Source organism: Tubulanus polymorphus, chromosome 4 (assembly GCF_964204645.1).
Source record: "Tubulanus polymorphus chromosome 4, tnTubPoly1.2, whole genome shotgun sequence".
In the NCBI taxonomy this organism is placed as follows: Eukaryota; Metazoa; Nemertea; class Palaeonemertea; order Tubulaniformes; family Tubulanidae; genus Tubulanus; species Tubulanus polymorphus.
In genome coordinates this window covers 25356806-25376888 of record NC_134028.1, presented here as the reverse complement: position 1 = coordinate 25376888, position 20083 = coordinate 25356806, and the positions used below count along the sequence as shown (strand labels likewise).

The 20083-nt window shown below is 39.5% G+C and overlaps 1 protein-coding gene across 2 annotated transcripts; it reads right to left on the bottom strand.

The window, feature by feature from the left end:
• Positions 1-295: 295 nt before the first annotated feature.
• LOC141904176 (multidrug resistance-associated protein 1-like) lies at positions 296-19250 on the bottom strand. 2 transcript variants are annotated; one of them, XM_074792720.1, is made up of 31 exons: positions 19058-19250; positions 17872-18057; positions 16933-17058; positions 16014-16151; positions 15594-15776; positions 14882-14943; positions 14114-14248; positions 13782-14003; positions 13336-13516; positions 12995-13249; positions 12625-12690; positions 12409-12546; positions 11578-11724; positions 11011-11095; positions 10791-10857; positions 10386-10512; positions 10008-10184; positions 9684-9851; positions 9009-9201; positions 8418-8556; positions 7505-7607; positions 6717-6939; positions 5799-6109; positions 5392-5591; positions 4656-4782; positions 4292-4393; positions 3255-3401; positions 2767-2925; positions 1969-2135; positions 1363-1557; positions 296-872 (listed from the first exon to the last, which is right to left on the bottom strand). In XM_074792720.1, exons 1-31 carry the CDS (start codon positions 19121-19123, stop codon positions 761-763), a joined length of 4707 nt encoding a protein of 1568 aa, XP_074648821.1. In that variant the 5' UTR covers positions 19124-19250; the 3' UTR covers positions 296-760. The 2 variants fall into 2 exon arrangements, with proteins under 2 accessions (XP_074648821.1, XP_074648822.1); XM_074792721.1 differs by lacking the exons at positions 17872-18057; positions 19058-19250 and adding an exon at positions 17282-17387 and having other exon boundaries at positions 297-872.
• Positions 19251-20083: the final 833 nt, after the last annotated feature.

Genomic DNA, 20083 nt, shown 5'->3' with positions numbered 1-20083 from the left:
GTCTGACTCGGGCGAAATCATCATCTATTTTTCATTCGCCTCTGCATCGCGATCTTTAAGTTTTCGGCGCTCAATCAGCATTTCGCTAAGAAGCTTCACATAGTTATAGAAACAGCATCTTATCGATTCAGTATATTATCACTATGACAATGAGATTTAGGAAATATCCCAGGGACTGTTAAACGATACGATTTTTATTGTAAGGAAGATATCATCCCTTCGAACAATATGAATTTATTGTTATCAGCGAAACACGGAGAACACGTAAAATAACATTTCGAAACCACGACACCGTCAGTAGAAAGGAAAAAACAAGTTATTAAATTTCTATGTTTCATGATATTATTTTCTATAATGCGTTGTGCTACGTAACTATCTCGTAATTTCATATGAGTTTCCTCAATATACAAATTGATACAACATTTAGGTATGTATGCCATTACTTAAATATACTCATGCAAGAGAGACAGGCTTTAACTCGAACTGCGGTAGGCGTGGACGGGGCAGATCTTGTAAAGTAGGAAGGCTGGGGTCTTGAAGAAATGTGAGCGCGTTCCTCGGATGAAGCAGCTACGGCGCTCAAGGTCGTAAGCGACGGACCACGTTCGTTGTTAAAATGGTCTCAGTGAGTACATCAGGAAAGAAACAATTTCCGAGAAAGAATGAACGTCAAATTTGCTGGTTTTGGCGATCTCAGTCTTAGGAGGGTCTGGACCCGGAACCAGTCCTAGCTCTGCTTATAAGTGGAATCGATCGTTTCTCATACGAGGCCAGCATCTCGCGCCATTCCGTAAAAAATAGTTCGTTTATCGTTTAATAAGTTCTTCGGTTCGTCGAATTCTTTAATCCGCCCTTTATCGAGTACCATAACCCTGCGAACGAAACATCAATTAAACAACGCTTTAATACGTACTTATCAATCATAATAGTTACATTAGAGAATTATCTAACGTTTTCCCAAAACGAAAAAAAAAACGATTAGAATTCTGTGTTCCCTGCGACGATTTCGAACCTTCACTAGACTCCCCGCGGTTTCATTGGATTCCCCCTTTCCGATATACAAGCGTGACCGAAAAACTCGCCTGCCAGTGTAAGTGAAGGTGCGAAACTATCGGGAAATACAGGATATCGATGAGTATTGGTGATAACTCGTTTAAATATGAAAATCGATGAAAATTGATTTACTAATGAGAAAAGTTGATTCGAATTTATATGAAGGGAAGCAGTCCCCGAGTAATCGCTACTGTGGCACTCCTTAATGCGGAATCGTCGCTAGTCGCAGTAAGTAGCGATGCCGGAACCGTCATGGCGAAGTCTTGTACATATAAAATACAAAATAAGCACATGAAAAAATAAGCTTACTTGTCATAATCCATGATGGTATTCAGTCTATGAGCGATAGTTAACACGGTACAGTCATCAAAAATTTTACGTATGGTCGTCTGAATCAGGTCGTCCGTTTCGAGGTCGACTGCCGCAGTTGCCTCGTCCAATACGAGTATTTTGCTTTTACGCAACAAAGCACGAGCCAAACAGAGAAGCTGTCTCTGCCCAACACTGAAACACAAAAACATTAACATTGGAGTGTTTGTGTAAAGCACGTTTGGTGGACTTCGTTGATGGGACCGCAACCCGATCAGGCTAAGGCTAAGCGCGTATCGTATATTTATTTCAAGAATTTTCTCAACCAAAGTTTCCCAATTTACATCACTCATGTAGCAATCCAAGGTTGTTAAACCGAACCAGGATCTGAATGTCGAACAACATTTTTAGAGGACGCGCTAATTGGTTTCCATAGCCACAGACTGTTTATGTCATAACATAACATAACATAATATAACATGACCGCATGCAATAACGTAACAACAGTAACATATTATCAGAAATGGCTCATAGAACTAAGTTGAAATGTCAGTTTTCTTCATCGTTATAGCAGGATATCATTTTATTCAACTATAGCGTAATTACCTAAGATTTTCTCCGCCTTCGCTGCAAATATACTCTAACTGACCGGTCGAACCTTTCACAAACGATCGTAGGTGAGACATTTCCAACGCTTTCCACAGTTGATCGTCACCGTATCTGTCAAACGGATCCAAGTTACTTCTTAAAGAGCCCGAAAAGAGCACCGGTTCCTGAGAAGAGAAATCGTTCAGCTAGCTTACTTACAACCTACGAATACGTCCAATCTAACCAGCTCAGATGCGAGGCGATCTCGATCTATCACGGAATTCCGGCAGTATCCACAGTTGTGAGTTAAAATTTGACTCAGGCTTAACTCATTGAAAATGAACTAGTTCTAAAGCTAAGAGATAACTCAAAAGTGTGGGACTGGATCCCGATGACAATCATACCAATTTTTCGCGCAGAAAAATAGCCATTATTTAGAAATAATTTGTCTATTTGTTTATTTGTGCAAGTTCCATTAAGATTAATTTGTTCATGGGAACTACAACACAAGACGAATTTAACCGTCGTCGGGATACTGCCGTAAGGAACCGATGAGTTGAAAAACCCAATTATGAACGTTGCAATTTTAAGTTTAGCAATCATTAGCAATAAAGCCATTATCTCAGAATAGTAGATTTCGGACATCCAGGATGACGTTTTGGATTAATCTTTAGATTTTGGACATCCTGAATTAATTTCTAACTCATGAATGTATCAACACCTAATCATTATAAGTGTATCTGATTAAGGCACTGATAAAGCATTCGACGTGTGAAAAGGGTAATTATTACTTAGATCTAGGATCGAGCTCATTACCTGTGGTATAATGGTCAAGCCGTTTCTAAGGTCGTGGAGTCCTAAACGCGAAATAGTCTGGCCGTCTATGATTATTGAACCTCCCGCCGCTTCAATTATACGAAACAGTCCCAGGGTAAGCGAGGATTTACCAGCGCCTGTTCTACCCACTATTCCAACCTGAAATGGTTACGAGAAGTAAAATATCGTTAAAAGGTTTGAATATTTGTTAACGACGGGCGCATCTTTAATGGATCAGAAATCGAATCAGAAAAAATGAACGTAACAGCAGAGACGAAATATCAAACTGATTTATGAGATTAAAATCGAAATCTATTTACCAAGATTATAATTCATGAGATAGAACGTTTCGTACGCTTTCTGGACCATCGCCAGGGAAGAAAGTCCGAAACGTCGTGTCTTTTAACTTTGACTTTTAATCTTGATTGATAAATTTCATTTTTAATCTTTTGAATTTATGAATTCTTCTATCAGAATTATAGAATCACCTTTTCTCCGGGTTCGACGATCGCGTTGACATCTTTCAACACTAGATCCAGCCCTGGACGGTACCGGACGCTGTAGTCTTTGAATTCAACTCTTCCCTGTTCGGGCCAACTATCGGGAGTTCTTCTGTAAGGTTTAACCCAATCCGCCTGTCAAAATGATTCGGTAAATTCAAGAAACGAACTGGCGCTATTCAGGAAAATAATATGATTTTACCCAAAAACGTAAGCAGAAAAGACAGGAGTTTTGCGAATCCACAGAAAAGAGTCCTGGGGGCATCGGGGGATTCTTTTGTGATTGGTCCTTGATGTTAAGTTTTTAAGTTATGTACTCATTACATTTTGTGCGAATGTTGCGTGAGCGCAAGGAGTGTGGCGTGGTTGCTGTGTGACACGGCTTAGAAAGACTGACGTCTATCCTAGCTGCACTTTCCATACGCACCGACTTGAACTATATATAATATTCTATACTAGCAATGAATTTCCGTCTCTTGTAACGACTATTGTAATTACTACACAACTATTGGAAGAAAGATCACATGATTGGGATCGTGAAGTCAGTCCAGTTGTACTAGACGGGCACGTTGGTCTTTCCACGGATCTTTTTGCGGTTTCTATTTTTCTTCGACACACGTCACCGCGTCATATTTCATGACTGTCATTTTCCATTTCTGTTTCATGTCTTTTTTTGAATGATGAATTTTAACGACAATTTAGGATATCTTTTGAGTTCATGTGCACCACGTCATCAATATCGGCATTAGGCTGATTGCAATTCAATAGTCGATATATTGTTATCGTAATTATTGTTTCACAATTATTTAGTGCATTTCTTTACCGACAAGTAAAATTCAATGATACACTCATCACTACATTTATCACATAAAAGTTGAAGAACTTCCACATTGTAAAGCGTAGAGATGGAGACAAATTCAGAATCATTAAATTGATCATTCTTGATATCATATTATTTACGTCATAATTCATCATTGACATAATGAATTTCTATTTTCCTTTTTATTCGTTTATTTCTGTTTTACCTCTGATCGAATGCGTGTATATTCTATAATACGCTCCACTGACACCGTGTACGTCTCCAAATCACAGAAACAACGAACCATGAAATTCAATGATCCTGTCACCTATATCGAAAATAGAAAAAAAAAACCGAAAGATTTAGAGGGCATTTGACCCGAACCAACGATATAATGTCGGGTAACGCTGTTAGACGGAAAAACTATTTCAGAATGATCGTATCAAATCCATTATCATTAGCTACCCAAACATGGGTATGGGTAGCGGAATGGTATTGCGAATTTCTACCACTTCACATTTTGAGAATATTTTGATAGCGATCTAACCGATGAAAAGGATTCTGTTAAGATTGCTTTGAAAAAAGGTTACCTGCAGGGCGTACGTTACAGAAAGTCCGAGGAGACCCGAAATCTGAGATCCTTTACTCAACACGGCAAAAACGGCAGCGAATAGTATAACTAAATTGCCTACACTTTCTAAACAAATACCAAGCCACCTGAAAATATATGAAACCTTTCAGTTCACGGTTACAACGCGCTGTTACAGAATTGAGGTATCAATTTGAGGGTATCAATCGGTAGTCTTAAGATATTCTCTATTTTATCGCTATACTTCAAATTTCTTATTGCCCGAAATTTGTATAATGATCTACACAAACACTATTATACATTTCATCACATTTACAAGGACTGATCGTCCACACAGCTCGCATGCCCTTCATCGGGACATGTCTAATCGAGATTATTTGGTATTTCACCATCCTCCCCCGGCAGGGATTCGAACCTGATGGCATCGAGATTGCCACGGCACGAAACCCTGCCATTATCGACCGTGTGCGCAGATACATGCGCAGTTCAGATGATGTGATTTTTAGCCAATCAGAAATCCAGTTTTATTTTAGCCCGGGTTTTCCCATTTATAGTTCTTCCTTGAAATTTGCCTCAACGATTATACAACGAGCAATCTGATTGGTGCCGCCAGTTTTCGTTCGGAAAGCTGCGCATGTACCTGCGCACCCGGTCTACTGATGCAGGGTTTCGTGCCGTGGCTGAGTGTAGCGATGCCATCAGGTTCGAGTCCCTGCAGAGGGAGGATGGTATTTCACCTGTTTGATACGATATTCGGATACCAGGCCATCTGGTTTTCGTCGACCAGTTCATCTGACATTTTGATGAATCTTTCATCCTGGTTATAAGCTCTGATACTGCTTACACCGGCTAATGTCGTACCGAAGTGGCTATAGATAGGCGACCTTCTCACCGAATCAATTCTCTTCAACTGACGCGAAGTTCGAATATAAAATCTCTGAAGAATTAGATATTAAAAATATCAATTTTCCGACCTAAAACTTTATTCTAATGATTGATTTGATTTGCGGTTTTTGCAACAAGGTAATCCCGACTCCCATGGAAGGCAGCCGTCCCGATATTCTCTCTTTCATAGAAAAAAGGGAAATCCCGCCATCTTGTGGGGAAAGTGGGTCCTGGATCTCCAGTGGTGATCGTATCTCACCTGTGCAAAATAGTAGAGGATAATCAAAGGCACTAACGCGATAACGAACTGCCAGGTAGATATCATAATGATGACCAGCGTGCTTATAACCTGCGCTAGAGTGGCCAGGAATATACGAAACATCAACGGAATGTTTATATCGACGATATCGATATCTTTCGAGACGCGATTGAGAATTCGACCGAGCGGAGTAGTGTCGTAAAACGACATCGGGGCTTTTAACAATCGTTGCAGAATACGTTTATGCAAATACACAGACGCGCTGATGCTTCCTACAGCGATCGATAACGACTGCATGAAAATGAACAGAGCTGAAACGAAAAACGAGAGAACGATGAAGTTAGAGAGATGTTGAACGTTGGACGGAAATATGCAACTTTTAGAGAACACGCAACAGAACTTTCTGAAAAGTTCCGATGAGTTTTTTTTTTCAAAGAAGGTTCAGACATTAGCATATCAACATCCTTAATTAGACCATAGAATAATCATCGATGAATACAATCATCTTTTTCGACTGCCTCCTAAAGAACTGTGGAGTTATGCCTGGGGGATGATTTCAACATAATTGCTGAATGAAGTCACTCGGCCTCAGAAGATTTGGCATAAAATAGAAAATTTATACTTTGCAGTACTAGTTTTCGGTACTAGGGGTTTGCTGGGGGCTTATCGCCCCATTTTGAAAATAAGAAGCGCTCGTGTTCAATATCACTGCGCATTTGATAAGAAAAAACTCTTGTCCAGTGCGCTCATTTTGCGTCCAGAAAGGCATCCCTATTTAAGAAAGTTTTTAGGGGGAGGTCACTCAAAGTCACCTTTTCCCAACTAGATAGTTATATATAACGACTCGCTTTAAGACATTCCGGAAACGCCCTTTATCACGAAAGACAAACTATATGGGGCGCCGTGGATGCTCGTTACCGTTTGCTACTCCGAATGCGCCGTAAACCCCTAATCTCAGGTCCAACAACTGATCGCGTTCTTCGTCGGTGGAATTCTTATCCAAAGCATCGTTACTCCAGTAAGCTAGCCAGATGTTTGTACCGATGTTACCGGCGATATACAGCAAATACGTGATTATCAAACATACGAACACCATCATTCCCATTGATCGGATGTAAGCTAAATATATAGCTCCCTTCACCTGAAAAATAAAGCGCAGTCAAGTCGGAAGAGCACATCGCTGCAGGACCTCGATCAAGCCTAACGCACAGGACGCAAGGAAACACAGAAACACAGAAGTTCTCGAAACCGTATCGCTTTTCCATACCTTTTACATACCCAGATTATATCCGTACCCCAAGTTACATATCGCCAACCTGGAACAGGTTATGTACGTAGGCCCACTAAGTAAAAAAGTGCGGATTATCAATTCCATCGACATAGTGTTCTCATAAAGTGTGTTATCGCCACCGTAGTAAGACATTTAGGCATATAGCCCCAAATAGCCTCAAAATAGAAGTTTCATATTGAGATTATTTTCTGATTTCCCATACGTTTTCCACAGCCATACAGAAAAAACAAAATTTCCATAGCTTTTTTCAAGGGCCTCGAAAACAATTACAATTTTCAATAACTTTCCAATACTTTCCAAACTTCGTAAGAACCCTGACCCAGGGAAACGCTCGTAAACATGTTTCTGTTCTTGTTTACGTGTTTCTGTGCATCGTGTGCGTCGGGCTTTAGGGATACTTATTCGCTATGTTCACCTGTCCAGTTTCCTCAGTTTCATCAACCGTCAACCTGGTGTTTTTGATCGGTTTAACGGTATCTTCACTTGCCGCATCTCGATCTTTCTTCGTGCGTCGACGCCTGAATAACACAAACATGTAACCTCAATACGTTTCTTCTCTCAAACATATTTTCGGTTCTTCAAATATATGTTCTGAACGTGATGAGAAAACGTGTGAGCTCGACGTGTAAATTAAATATTCCCCGAATCGTGGGTTAATGTACTTATATAGTATGATTCATGTTATCTGCGAAATCAATTTACACATATTTTGCATACACAAATTTTCGGTTCTTAATGTTCTGAACGTGATGAGAAAACGTGTGAGCTCGACGTGTAAATAAAATTCCCCGAATCGTGGGTTAACGTACTTATCAAGTATGATTCATGTAATATCTCCGAAATCAATTAACACATATTTTGCATTGCTCATTTATCATATAAGCTATAAGATTCGTGGTTAACATTTTCAATCTTTCGTCAGATGCTTATTCTCGACTAAGAAAACATTATCAACATGCCGGCCTCACGAGGAGTCTCAACAACAAAAGCATGGTGCGATTTTTGGGGACGCAGAACTAATCTCAGAAAATCAAGCCTCATCCATCGAGACCATAAGGACCATGGTCGCATCCATTGAGAAATGGATCAATAGTCTGATGAGCAAAGCTGAGCAAAGCCCACAGTTGATACTCTTTACAGTTTCGAAGTTTTGATTATCATGTTTTTTGGTTTCATTTTTCATTTTCTCTTTTCGTCAAAACTTGATCTGTTCCATCATGAACTGTAGGCTTTGCTCATGAACTCTGTAATACTGGGATTAATATCAGTCCCTAAACTAATCACGGATCTTAGTCCTAATGTTATGACTTATACCGGTTGTAAGTTACCTGCGTCGCACTCTACCGTCCTCGGTGCCAGAAATGTTAGAGGCGCTTGCCGCTCCTATATCACTGGCGCTTTCCAATCCACTTTCCCCTCCGGATATGTGAGAAATTCGACGACGTAAATCCCGCTTGATCTCCACATCTTCATGAAAAAAATGTAATAAAGTAAAACTTGACCTATTTCGCAATTCAAAGTTGTTTTGTTCTTCGTTTAACACGCTGTACCTATACGCCGGCTGATTAGCGACATCGGCTGCATTATTTTTCTCGTCGCTGAATCTTGACAAAAATTGTATTCTCAAAATACGATTGTTTTTACGCCGCGTGAATTCTACGTTAAAACAATCGGATGGTTTTAAGTAGCGTAAAATTACGTAGATTAAAAAAAGATAAACAATGTGTAAAAAACCTATGAAAAAATGAAAAAAAGGATCTTTACTTTTCACTTTTCAGTTTATACGTAGCTTAAAACAATCGTATTTTAAACATTCAATTTTTGGTCAAGAATTGGCTAGAAAAAATAATGCATGGTGTGCCCAATCAGCCACCATAACGCACGAGTGATTAATGATTAAGATCCTAAGAATCAGTTACCCTCCGGATCGGAATCGCTTTCTCCTTCCTCGTCCTGCTGTTGAAGAAACGTTTTAACGAATTCGGCGAACGCGCCATCATGACCGAGTAACTCTTGGTATGTTCCGTATTCGGACACTTCTCCGTCTTTCAAAACGATAATCTGATCAACCCGTGGCAGATAGCTCAAACCGTGCGTCACTAATATTCGAGTCTGACAAATGAAAAGATATTGAATTCATTCTCAGTTTCAGTTATATCTTCAAGTTCAACAATGGTCTCGGCGGGGTTCATATAGTAATGATCCGGTCTTATAGAATAAGACTGAGACAAAAGTAAGCACTTTTGTAAGGTAAAAATTGACAAGGAATTCTGTAAATTCTTCTTTTATAATTTTGTGGTCAGTTTTGCGCAAGCAGAAATTTGTTAGAATTCAGCCATGCTCTGTTTCTCTCTAATGGCTGCACATGTATTATTTTCTGTGGGTAGCTACCCAACATCCCCGTCTGCAATCTCCTAGAAAATTAGCTCCCTACACCGACTTCGAACGGAGCTATGGAACATTCTCTGAGGGTCTTTTTTGATATAAGTCGTTCATATATTTTAGTTTTGTATATTTGTATATCTTCTTATTTTCTTTATCATTTCAAATACAACGAATAGATCGTAAAAAATATGATTTCTTGATTGACCTACTTTGCCGGCTAGGAGTCCATCGTTTGAAATGACCTTTTCGAATATATGTTTACCAACGTGCGAATCGACAGCGCTCAATGGATCGTCTAGTAGATAGATCTCTGACGACTGATAAACTGCTCGAGCTAAACTAACTCGTTGTTTTTGACCTCCGCTTAAATTTATACCCTAAAAAACGATATATATTTCTAAAAAATCCTGTTCGACTTTAAATAGTCAAAAGGCGCATGATCATTCCCGCTCCAAAAGATTGTGACATTGAATGTGACATTGAAATCGTTGAAGATGAAATGTGAAATATCAAAATTAACTGTTTTCTGTTACCTTATCCCCAATCTCAGTCTGGTCTCCCCCGGGCAAGATTTTCAGATCGGGCGTCAATGCGCACGCGTGTATTACGTTTTCGTATTTAGTCCGGTTCATGTCTTTGCTGAATAGGATGTTGTTTTCGAGGGTGGCGTTTAGTAACCAGGCCTGTTGCGGTACGTAGGCAATGGATCCCTATAATAACGAACAAATAGATAGATCAGTATCAGTTTAATGATCAGAAAAATGGGTCTATCCGTACCGTACCGTGCCGTACCGTACCGAACCGTGCCGTGCCGTGCCGTGCCGTGCCGTGCCGTGCCTCTCTTATGTATACGAGGACGTTTTAAAGCAATCTCAAAAAAATATCAAAACTATGAAATAAAAATTACTCACCCGAACATTAACTGAACCGGCGGTTTTATACATGTCTCCTAAGAATGCGGATATCAACGAAGATTTTCCGCAACCAACCGTACCAACAACCGCTACTAAACTGCCATCTTCTATATCGATATTGATACTGAAAAATAAAGTTTAAAGAAATATCCCATTATCGCATTTTGTGTTCGTGTTGTAATTCACCTAGTGTGTAGATAAGACGTGCCACACTAAAAATCGTTTAAGATATAATTCAAGCTACAATTCCGAAAGTTTATCAAAACTTCAAATACATTCTCAAATACAGTATTTTCATCGGAAAAGGCAGATGAGGAATGCTCCAGGTTGACATTTTGTACAGATCAAGGGAGCCTGGCCCCATTTGGACATTATCTAAATCCGTCCTTGAAGTTAACTTACTTGCGAAGATTGTCCGGTTCATCTTTATCCCAACTGAAATATCCGTCTTTTACTGAAATCGGGTGCTCTGGAATTTGAAATACGGCAATGTAGTCAAGTAAAAAAAAAAACGATCATTAACAATGGGGGCAATGAAACAAGTTGCCAGATTATATTCTGAGGAAAACGATTTATTTGATAGTTTTCAAATTTCGCTCTCGCTTCGAGAGGGTTCTCTTACTGGCGGATTTATCATGGCAAACGGTATTCTCGTCGAGTTCGTCTGCAGTCAGGAATTTATGTACACGATTTATTGATACGTTAGCCTGAAAAAACAAAAACAAAATTACAAAACAATATGTTGACCACTCAGGAAACAGGAAACAGTTAGAATTTCATGATGATATTTATATGTGTAAAATTCGGCCGTACAATTTTCTATGAATAGACCTCGCTCTCTCTCTCTCTCTCTCTCTCTCTCTCTCTCTCTCTCTCTCTCTCTCTCTCTCTCTCTCTCTCTCTCTCTCTCTCTCTCTCTCTCTCTCTCTCTCTCTCTCTCTCTCTCTCTCTCTCTGAGGCAGGAATGGGGAAAACTTCAGAAAATGACCTCTCGCTTCTTTTTGAAAAGGGTAGGCCTAAAAACGTGCGCTAACCTGAACCAAGCTACGAAATTCACTATAGAATTTAAATTTTGCCTTTTTTTTCTTATCCATGCGCTTTGAGCCAAGTTTAGGCCCACCCTTGAAGAATCCTGGCTGCGGGGGCCGGATTTTGAAGGATTGAAGATCCCCCAACAACGATGGTTTACCTGAACGAGCATAGCTATCGACATCGGTAACAGAGTCATCGGATAGTTCATCACGTTGAAATACGATAGCGACACAAACGCTTTGTTGGGCGTCAGTATATTTTCAGGACTCGACATAGTAAACACCGCAAACGACGCCAAAGCCACCTGCAACAGTAATCAATCTTCATTTCATAATGTATTTAAATCAATATACCACGAATTAATGATATTCACAGCAGATTTTTAGCAAATAGAGCGATAACCATTATCATGTAGCCTCCATCACAAACCACAAAATATCAAATTAAAGAGGCTTAGAATTCAACATTCCTTACAAAGGTGGTAACAAGTAGAAGGCAATTTACACATTTACAACAAGTTTTACCGCTTCAGGACGGACAAGAAGCTTAGTATTCAACATTCATTATATCTTATTCAGCAGATGGCAATGGGTACAAGAAAGGGTCTTGGCGTATCTAAGAATATCGAGTTGGCTCGCAAATGAATTGCAAGTATATATAATCACAGAAATTATTAGCTTCACCGCTAGCTTGGTGCGGATACAGTGATTCTTTCAGAGTAACTCAGATAGCCTCAATGAACTCTAGTATGGTCATGTGATTCAAAAAAATGTCGACCCTCTTTGGCTTCACACCTCTGCGGTTCGCTTTGGCTAGGATCTTCGAACTGGGAGCGTCCTCGTTGAAGCGAAGCGCTATCGATTTATCTTTCGATAATCCCCGGCCTTGTGGTACCCCTAACCTTGTATCCACCCTGGACTTATGGTACCCTGAGTTTCAAGATTTAATTTTTTTCTTTGATTTATCAATGGCTGAAAATCTAATTTACCAAATACGGTGCGATGAACCAAGTGATGGAGCTGAATGCGTTGAGGTAGGCGGCCGCTCGCAACATTTTGATTTCCCGGTCTCGAATTCCGCTGATTTTCTCATCGAACGACGGTTCCCAGGCGTACAACTTCAATATCTACAAAGATTCAAACCGTTTGAAAATTGTCCAGTTGAATTATGAAAACTGCATGGGGAGTCATTATCATCGAATTACCTTCATGCCGTTCAGAACTTCGTTCATCGTTTTTAATCTTGAATCTTTATGAATCATTTGGCCGACCTAGAAGATATCAAGTTCACTTAATTCAAAACCTTCCCTGATTATCGCGTTGCTAATCATACATCCTGCGTTAGAAAGTTCTAGATAAATCTTTTTTATGTAAGTGCTTTCATAATGCGCCTCAGATTCAACATTGCCAACTTGAGAGAATCCAAAATACTCTGGGCTCAGTTTCATCGACTGGCATCAACTTTAACCTGGGGACTAAATCAATTCATTTTCAATTGAGTTTTCAATTCGCGACGCATCTTCTTTTCTAGAAATAATGGAGAGCAAACTGTAACTTTCTAGATGAGTTTCTTACTTGAAGCTTTCTGGCTTTAGACGCAATGTACGCGTTGATTGGAATCAGAAGAACTATAACACCCAAACCGGCGAAAGCCGACGCTCCCAATTCCTGGTATAGTAAAACAAGCGCTACGACGACTGTTAAAGGTGCCGACCAAACCAAGTGGAGATAGTTCGGTATATCCTGCAGCTTTTGTGAATCAACAGCCATAAGATTCACGATTTCACCTTGAGTCGAGGTCTTTTTGGCAGAATTACTCAATATCAACGCCTAGAAAAACCGCACGCAAAGAATATCGATCAGTTACTGGACCAATGAGGGTGCGTCCTGGGGGGATAGGTCTACGAGAAACGTACTTTTCTATAGACAGCCGCGATGATGGATCCGCGTAGACGCATTCCGGTTACGTAACAACCATCGAAATGTAATTGGCCGAATATAGTTTTCACGCACGCCAGAAGAAACATCGCAACAGCAAGAACATAACCCTGCCACATATACGAGTTATCGTCTTTGTCGACGAAGGTTATCACGGCACTGAATATGAGAAATAAATCACATTTATAGAACAATCCTCATGTTCCCAGGTTACATTGCATTGACATATCGTGTCGATTGTTTCTATGATGGTTCATTCGCATTTTATATTTTCTTCCAAAATGTGTCTTTGTGAAGCTATCATAATGCAGAAGCCCAATCGATTGTTTTATCAACCGGAGGCTCTGTTTTTATAGAATAAGAAATTACGCTACTTCAGACTAATAGAAATTTGCTGAAATAATTTGTTCTTCTTTATATTTACCTAAGAACCTGAGGTTGAATCAAATTGATGGCGTCAAAAACGAGTTTGAAAATGCCAGCAGTGTAAAACTTCGCGCCGAAAACGCGTGAATACGTCTTGAATAATGACGGAGTTCCGGTTTTGTAAATTCTGGTCCCGGCCGTTTCCATTTTGCTGTACGATGTATACTGTTCCGATCCATTTGCCATTACCTGCGTAGGCTTGAATCTGTACGTCGGAGCCCTTTGTAAAAAAAAACGAGAAAAAATGTACATAGTTTCCCTAAACAAAACTAAACTAAACTAAACTAGGCTAAACTAAGCTACGCTAAGCTGAACTGAATGGAATCTTACACTTTCGAATATTTTTGTTTTTCTCTATTCCAGTCCTGTTCGAATCTGCGGTAAATGTTTTTCGTCTGGTCAGACGGCCGCAGCGCCCATAGATCAGCGAACATTAAAGATTTTCGATAGCCTTTAATCATCAACCTAAGATATGTAATGTGATCACGATTGATAAAACACAATGGATCCGTGTTGTGGACGATAATGTAGAGAGAATCCGGCAATAATAACGAAAAACAGTTCGGGAGATTCCAGTATTCCTGAAGATGAATGATTATTCAGGGGCAGATCCAGCCGGTAGATTTGACTATATCCCTGAAAATTACTGCTCAATATTATCTGCCGGTGACGAAGCTCATTATTTGAAAAATCACTCATTTTCCCTGTATCTAAAGGCATTCTGGACCTGTCAGATTAGGTTCCTCTAAAAAGTATGTCATTCACATTTTTCTGACTATATTCTGGAACAGTGGAATATAGCAATGGATCCGTCCCTGCTATTAGAACATAGAACGTCGAATTAACTACTTGCTCCAGTGACATTTTCAGATTGTTTTTTCGTTATCATTGTTCGACTCTCTTTGCATCGAGGCGCGAAATTAATCGTCAGTGTCAGGAAACTAAGCACTCGTTAATGGTTAATGCTAAACCAAAGGTTTCCGATATTCGATGCAATATTCGAATTCAGTGAATTCGAAAGATTTGCTTAACACGCGTCATTTCCCTTTTCAAGTCACAGAGACCTGGATAGAGTTTAGTTCCTTCGTTTTTACCTACCCAGTTATCCAAGTGAATGTAATTTTGGATAGGAAAGACGCCGTCAATTCTGGGCACGGTTTCTGAAATGTATAGATTTTCACACAGGATACATCGGGGTTTACTTATAGTGGAACCATTATCACAATAATCGACGCGTTAATTGATGTTCAGTACATGTATAACCGAAGCAGCTGGGACGGTGACATGTTACACATCCCCCGGGTCCGAAAGTTCCCCTAAGCTATTCATTCGAATTTTCGATTATATCTTAAGTAGTCATCATCAGAAATACTAAAGGACTTCGAATTCAATATTCCTGAAGATGACGCCAATCGAAGGATATTGTCGAAACGTCGCGGTACTTCTATCATCCTTGCTTGCCAGGGTTTGATTGCCTCCCGCCGAAGCTCACACAAACACAACCCCTGGCCGCACACCCTTCATTGGTCTCAACGGCTACCAGTCTACGTATTAAGCCAATCAGATGCGTTGTTTTTCAGCGACAGATTCGCTCTATCAATACAACCAAAAATATGAATTTTTGATACAACGCACCAAATTGGCTAGATATATATACTGGTGACCGGTGAGTGGCAACCTGTCTGCTCAAGAAATCTTGGTCAATGTAACAGACTAATGAAGGGTCCGCAGCTAGGGGTTGTGTTGGTGTGAGCTTCGGCGAGAGGCAATCAAACCCTGGCAAGCGAGGCCGTACTTCCAATGTGCTTACTGTGATCTTTCTATCGGTAGTCTGACTGAGAAGGGGTTGCCTTTCGCCGGTTCGGTTTGTGTAGTATCCCATCTGAGCTCGATTGGCGCCCGGATCGACGACCAATACGAGCACGAATTGTAGTATAACTAAACCGAAATGCACGAAGAATATCGAGAACCTGTACACATCGACTATCTCTCCCTGAAATAAACAAGAAAACTAACTTTTGAACATTTACTGATGCCTTGAAAATTGTCGACCATAAATGATATAATGATATGAAATGCGGTTCCACGAGATTCTCGGTGAAAGAGTCTTTGATTATCAAGAGTCAAATCGTTACCGAGAACTGTGGAACTGGATGTTGTTGCCGCGCACCCGAAACTGGCGTTTGGTATTTTTTGTCTTGCTCGAGATTTCGATTCTAGGGATTTTTACCTTTTGTTGCGCTTCGATGATGAGAGATCGCGCTGTGATGATATCGATCAACATGAATAATAACCAGAATATGAATAAAACGCCGGACGAATGAATTCCTTTTCTATATTCGTAATGTATTAAATGAGTTGCGATCGCCTGAAAATATTTAATATTTTGAAAAATGCGAGGGTTCTTCAGTGAAACCTTCAGATCATAATATACGATCACGCGTAATAACTGGATCCAGTTGCGCAATTAAGGTACAAAAACGGTCAACAGTCTTGTGACCAAGTAGGTTAATCAACACAAGCTTAGACGGGTCTTTAGTTGTAAGACTGGCTATAAAGAACCAGATACGTTTAGACCGGCACGAACATTGAGGACCAAAATGGGGTCGCGATCTGTTGGATTAGCTATAGTACCAATGGCTTTAGACTGTTCTTAAATTGTGAGGTTGGAGATAGAACTCAGCTATCGTCTATGAACCTTTGGCTTAATTTCTCAATTTGTTATATATTGTATATATCTAGTAGTCTCGAGCTTCAATTTGCAATACGCCTTTGGTTTCAGTAAATAAGAAGTTGAACTCAATATTTTTATAAGTTAATCTAAAAAATGTCAATTCGAGTAGTTTGCAGCCATGATTCACGTTAGGCTGTGAACGTCCTTCTTCCTGCTTAGTTCTTATCAGCCAGAACACTCAAAAAAAATTCAATTGAAGCAGTTTGAAGCTTTACATTATGATTAATATACAGCATTCAGCTCGAATACTTGATTTCACCGAGTTTAGATTGGGTTAATCACGGGACCTCAATACAATGAAGGTACCGACCTAGAAATTGAACTATAGTACATATCGAATGGAGCTATATCTTAAACTGGTTTTGCAGTACTGATTATCGATCGATTTAAAGATAACGAAACTATCTATACTTACAAAAGTGAGAGAATAAAGCGCCGGTAAAACGAAATAGACCAGTCTTACTTTTACGCCGTTGCTTTCTTCACCAACTGAGCGAAATAGATCCAACAACGCCGTAAATATCAAGAACACCCCTAAAATCTAATACAAAAAAGATATCCAGAAATCTGAGTCCGTTTATATTTCTTGTTGTAAAATGCAATTTTTTTTACGTTATTTGTTATGCAGACTCTGTAAGTTTGTATAGGTACATAGGACTTGAGCGTGTTTCATATGGCAAACACTTATATATCTTAATAATGAGAAAATCGAATCACAGAGTCATATCGACCCGGAAGCCAGGATCTAGCAAATTTGTTTGAACCTGTTTGTTGTTTACGGTTTGACCCTGTAGTCAAAAAGGTATTCCACACGTTCCGAATAAGAACAAGACAAGGCAAAAAAGTTTTCAATGCATGAGCGCCGCCCTTCTTGATCTGAGAACTGCATATTTTGTGCTCTGTCGATAAGACGCTAGGCCGCTCTCTTTTGTCTGTCCCTTTTGAAAAAGGCACGTTGAAAATTCTAGGGGTTCGCGCGGATCCTTAAGGCTGCTACGGGTCGACTTTAAGGTGACTGTATAACGTGGTCAAAACCTATGAATCTATCGATCTATGTACCTTTAATTAATGAAATTATATCTAGAAGAAATTATGTTTATAATATTGTGCATACGTATCGTAAGAAAATAAATCATTCATGTGTTTATTGTAACCAGGGCCCAGTTTCACGAAAAAGTTTAAGCCTAAACCGGTTAAGTTTGAATTGTTGTCCTCATTGAAAACATGAAGTAACCAATAGCAATTACACCAAAAATTTGAGTTAAACTCTTGTGAAACTGGGCCCAGGTCTTAGATTATACGCGTTCCCTTAGAAACAATTGATGGTCTCTAAACCAGCGTTTTTTAATCGTACCAATTTGAAGAAATTGAGTTTTCCGGCGTCTCCGCATCTGTGCAACGTGATGTGGTTTTTGATGAGATAATAAGTGTAAGGCGCGAGGGCCAATATCAGAAATCCACACGGTATCAGAGGAAGAGCCGTTCGTTGGAAACATTTTGTGAGATCCGGATTTTCGGTGTATATCGTCAAATTGTCATTCTGAAACGAAACACACAATGTTGATATCGGCAATAATCAATTTCATTTAGAAAAAAGCTTATTCAGTAAGGACCCCGTACCACCAGCTTACTAGATAGCGTGCGTAACGATATGATATATGTATTTTATGATAAATCCATTTGATGTTTTGTAAACTGCTCAGTTTTCAGGCCCTTATCATAATTCTACTAATTCTGTCACGCTCCTTGTATTCCTTCTGTAATTTTGTATTCCTTACGATTGATGATGAAATAAATATTATGTTATTGCATTATTCATCAAAATATTACAATCATTCGTATACCTTTTATGGTGTTAATAAGGTAGATCATTAGATGATACAGTGTTAAAATTAAATGTATCGGTTGCTCGTGAACGAGAAACTACCTCTCCTTGCGCTAAACATCCAAATGAGGTAGTGGGGGCTAGTGCTCAGTAAATCTATGAATTTGAATAGGAAGGGATTCTGTTTGGGGGGGGGGGAACATTTCTTGTCGCATACATTACAGTTGTAGCGTATGATATTCATCCTCAATTTGGTATTTCTAGCACAAGAGTAATGAACCGGTCTCCATCGGCTACCAACACTAGGACAACGAAGGAATTTAGTGAATTCAGTTATTCAATAAACTTTCATCTAGATTTTTACCCTCCCGTCTAACAAAGCACATTGGTTAAAGCATAATTAGTAGAATCTGAGAAATTATTGAAAGATTTTTATTGAATCTGATAAGAAATACGGCATCGCTGTCCGAATCCGCACTAGCGAACCCAATGGATCGACGCTTGCCATAAGCGGAATCCTCGATTTCACAATCGATCGTCGAGTCCTTATTTGAACGCGTATGATCTATTTACTTTGTTAATGCTCCTGCGACAAAAATAACTGATTTCCGAGTAAAAATAGTGTTTGCCAAATTCGTTGACCCGGATTTTGTTCTGAATAAGAAACCAGCGGATTGGCGAATAGTAACAAAATGAAACGTTGAAATATACATACCCAATACGCCCATTCGATCGAATCCTTACCACACAACGCTTCAAAATACACCAAGTTATTCGACATATTTCTCTAATTATCAAAACTTAACGCAAATGAAACAACTACGCACATAGCCACCGACAATTTACACAGTTCATCAGCGAATTTTTTAAATAAAACTCCGCGTATGATTAGTATACACTCGTATGCGTCGGCTTGTGATCAGGCGTACATACGTATATCAGCGCTGGTTTACAGGACCGGTTCTTTATCAAACTCTGACCCGTCACACTTAAATAGATAACGTTCATTGATTGAAATAGAATCGAAAGAAAAGCATTATCATTTCGCTAGGAAAATCTTAATTGAACTGAAATAATACCCCAGTGTCTATTACGCGGGCCGGTGTTCTCGAATGCTGGCAAAAACTGAAAATAGAGACCGGCAACCCAGTATAGCCCCAATCCCGATGACGTAGTGCACAACTATTAGCAATATTAAACATTTTGTAACGGTTTACAACCAAAAGAGAGGTATCGTAATGGCAATATAGTACCAAGACTAATAGCAATCTTAATCTGGTAAGTAAAAGTAACAATCTATTTTGCAAAATAAATATTCAGTCGAAATTTCAACGCGCAAAGACCCAGAATCGATTCTGCCTCTTCAGAATATTCATTATTTATGTTGCATTATGAGACATCGGGATCCAGTTCCACAGTTGTGACTTAAGATTTGACCCTGGAGTTAAAACATTGAGAATGAACTGTTTTAAACTCTGAGTTAACTCCAACTCATAAGTGTGGAACTGGATCCTGTCGTTACACCCGCATGTGTTGTTTAAGGAGGTTTTTTTTAGAAAAAACCGTAGGTGTTCACCGGTGAAATCTCCGCGTTCATTGGTGGATTCATTTTCTTACCCCTGCAGTGATAACATGTTAAAACTAATTACATACGTAAAAGGCGATGAAACCGATTCGCTAAGATCTCTCCGCAACGGTTTCTAAAGTTGTAAATTAAGATTGACAAGTGACGCCTATAGTG

What these genes read in the sequence shown, in the direction of transcription:
- LOC141904176 (XM_074792720.1), bottom strand. Translation starts at nt 19,123, where the DNA reads ATGTCGAATAACTTGGTGTATTTTGAAGCGTTGTGTGGTAAGGATTCG. An exon ending in TCATCGAAGCGCAACAAAAG is followed by an intron (nt 15,777 to 16,013) that starts GTAAAAATCCCT and finishes TGTTTATTTCAG; the next exon opens with GGAGAGATAGTCGATGTGTA. An exon ending in TCGCGGCTGTCTATAGAAAA is followed by an intron (nt 13,250 to 13,335) that starts GTACGTTTCTCG and finishes CGGTTTTTCTAG; the next exon opens with GCGTTGATATTGAGTAATTC.